Source organism: Durio zibethinus, chromosome 21 (genome assembly GCF_047325235.1).
Source record: "Durio zibethinus cultivar Kanyao isolate XHJ-2024 chromosome 21, ASM4732523v1, whole genome shotgun sequence".
In the NCBI taxonomy this organism is placed as follows: domain Eukaryota; kingdom Viridiplantae; phylum Streptophyta; class Magnoliopsida; order Malvales; family Malvaceae; genus Durio; species Durio zibethinus.
The window spans coordinates 3,999,336-4,002,082 of record NC_143182.1 but is presented as its reverse complement, the minus strand read 5'-3'; the positions used below and the strand labels follow the sequence as shown (position 1 = coordinate 4,002,082).

Here is a 2,747-nt window from a genome sequence, read left to right as displayed (position 1 = left end):
CAATTCACTGACTGAAGTTAAAAGCATGGGTTATTATCAAATTTCTGTTTTTCCTCTCAATATAATATCAGAAAAAATGTCCCACCATCCCTGCAAAAGACATTAATTCTCAGACCGTTGATGAGACACATGCAACTGAGACCATTAACTCATCTCCACCCCTACCCAATATGAGGAGAAGAAATGATAAAAATTAAAGAATAAATAAAAAGGAAGTCGAGGTGGGGGAGGGGAGAGACAGAGAGAGAGAGAGAAACTTATAACACTTATTGAATGCGACTTTTCTTTCTAGAGGGCCTCGTCTTATATTAATTCAACTTCCTTTCTCAGCTGCTACTTCATTTTCTAGCCTACCCATATCAAAACCATCGATCTCTCTCTCTCTCTCTCTTACATTATTTTTTACCGAAGCTAGCATTCAAAGATACTGTTCAGAACCACCCCTGCTCATTGCTGACAATTTCACCTAGGATTCAGCAAAGTTGCTGTTTTAGGAAAGGTCTCTTCCTCATTTTTTGGTCTGTCTCAAAATGGGGAGGCACTCTTGCTGTTACAAGCAGAAGCTAAGGAAAGGTCTTTGGTCTCCTGAAGAAGATGAGAAGCTCTTGAGGCATATTACAAAGTACGGTCATGGTTGCTGGAGCTCTGTCCCTAAACAAGCTGGTATTTTTTTTAAGCAAATTTAACTTCCTTTTGTCATGTTAGCTTCTTCTTTGAAAATCATCAGGCCTTCAGAAAAGTAACTGGCAGAGTATGTATTCATGAATTGTTACCAAAATATCACAAATTGGCAGGTCTGCAGAGGTGTGGAAAGAGCTGCAGATTAAGGTGGATTAATTACTTGAGGCCTGATTTAAAGAGAGGCACATTCTCTCAAGAAGAAGAAAAACTCATAATTGAACTTCATGCGGTTTTGGGGAATAGGTATCTCTTTTCTTTCTCATAACTTTTTCTTGTTTTTGGATTTTATACGGAGTTCTGTAAACATTCCTTGCCTTTTTTTTTGCTTCCACAGGTGGTCCCAAATCGCTGCACAATTGCCAGGAAGAACCGACAATGAAATTAAAAATCTATGGAACTCTTGCTTAAAGAAGAAGCTTAGGCAGAGAGGCATTGACCCTGTCACGCACAAACCGCTCTCAGAGGTTGAAAATGGAGAGGACAAGAGTCAACAAACAAATAACCGGGAAATGGCGTCCGGGGCATCTAGTGAATTGAACCTCAACACCAATAATCCTAAACCTGGGGCAGGTTTACATGAACAAAGACCAACTTCGGTTACTGCACAAGGTTATCAATTGGAAATGGAAGGCTCTTCCAGTTCCAAGACAATGAACAGAAGCAATAACAATAGCAACAACAATAACAATTTGATGACATCTACAGTCAGCAAAGACTTCTTTCTTGATAGATTCGCGACCACTCACCATGAAAGCACAACGACCAACAGCCAGCCTTCTGATTTGGTGGGTCATCTTCCAATTCAGCAATTGAACTATGCATCCAATGCCAGGCTCTCATCCACCTCAAACCCTACTCTCTGGTTCACCCAAACTAGCAAAGCTTTCGATACCAATTCTGAATTTTCTTCAAGTTCGATGTCTACTCTTCTCCCACCATTGACAAGTTCATTTTTCTCTGCTCCCATGGGGTTTAAGCCTTCCATCATCATTTCCTCTGATAGTCCGTCAATGGCCTCGTTTACGGTTAATGGATCCCGCTATTGGGAAACTGGTGCCTCCGCTAATAACAGTAACAGCAGCAGCAGCACTGAGCTACAAAGCAACAGCTCCTTCTTTGATAATAATAATTTCTCATGGGGATTGGCAGATTGTAGCACATCAGAGAAAGAGGCTCCAATCCATCTAATGGAAAGTCAAGCAGAAGAAATCAAATGGCCAGAATATCTCAATAACCCATTATTAATGGCGGCTGCTTTGCAAAATCAAACTCCACAATCCTTGTACAATATCGACATAAAATCAGAACCATATTTCCTGACTAATAGTTCATCAAACAGTATGTGGCCTCATAGCCAACAGCAGCAACAAGAGCCTTTACAAAATTCCGATATGTGTGCTAAGGATATCCAGAGACTTACGGCAGCGTACGGACATATTTAGCATTGCATTTATGAAAGGACCCTCTTTTCCTTAGAAGAAAGGCAAAGAAGAGGGGGGGGACTTGAACAAATGCCATTTTCATATCAGGTGTGTACCACAGATTTTTCTTTTTCTTTTTTCTTTTTTCTTCATTCTCGTGTATATAGGTCTGATACAAAAATTTATCATCTCTGCTTTGGACTATTTGTGAGCAAAACAATCTTGTTGTTAACTTTTTTCCCTCTTTCTTCTTGTGTGGGGTAGAACTGCAGAATAAGGCTTGTTGTAGTGTCTTTTACTCTTCTTCGCCTCGTTGCATATGGCCATATTTGAATGTTGCATTTCTATCTGTAAACAATTGTTGATGAAAGAAAAATATATATATTTGTTATTCATCCATGGGGTTTTCAAGCTTTCTTTCGTTAATATTTAAACCACTTTTCGTACGACTTGCTACAGATATTATGGAGCAGATATGAAGTTTTCTGCAACTGCAATCTATCCAAATCTTTCCTTTAGACTGCCATTTCCTTCTATAGATAATAACTGAAAAATACATGAAACTTTCAGCGCTTTTTTCCAGTTCCAACAATCAAAATTGGTTGTCTATCATTGTCCGGAGGACACAAAGAAATCGTAATCGCT

At 39.4% G+C, this 2,747-nt stretch overlaps 1 protein-coding gene across 1 annotated transcript; it reads left to right on the top strand.

The window, feature by feature from the left end:
- Positions 1 to 335: 335 nt before the first annotated feature.
- Positions 336 to 2,513, top strand: LOC111304926 (transcription factor MYB61-like). Its single transcript, XM_022901970.2, has 3 exons — positions 336 to 663; positions 795 to 924; positions 1,016 to 2,513. The coding sequence occupies exons 1-3, from the start codon at positions 531 to 533 to the stop codon at positions 2,121 to 2,123; spliced, it is 1,371 nt and encodes a 456-aa protein (XP_022757705.1). The 5' UTR covers positions 336 to 530; the 3' UTR covers positions 2,124 to 2,513.
- Positions 2,514 to 2,747: the final 234 nt, after the last annotated feature.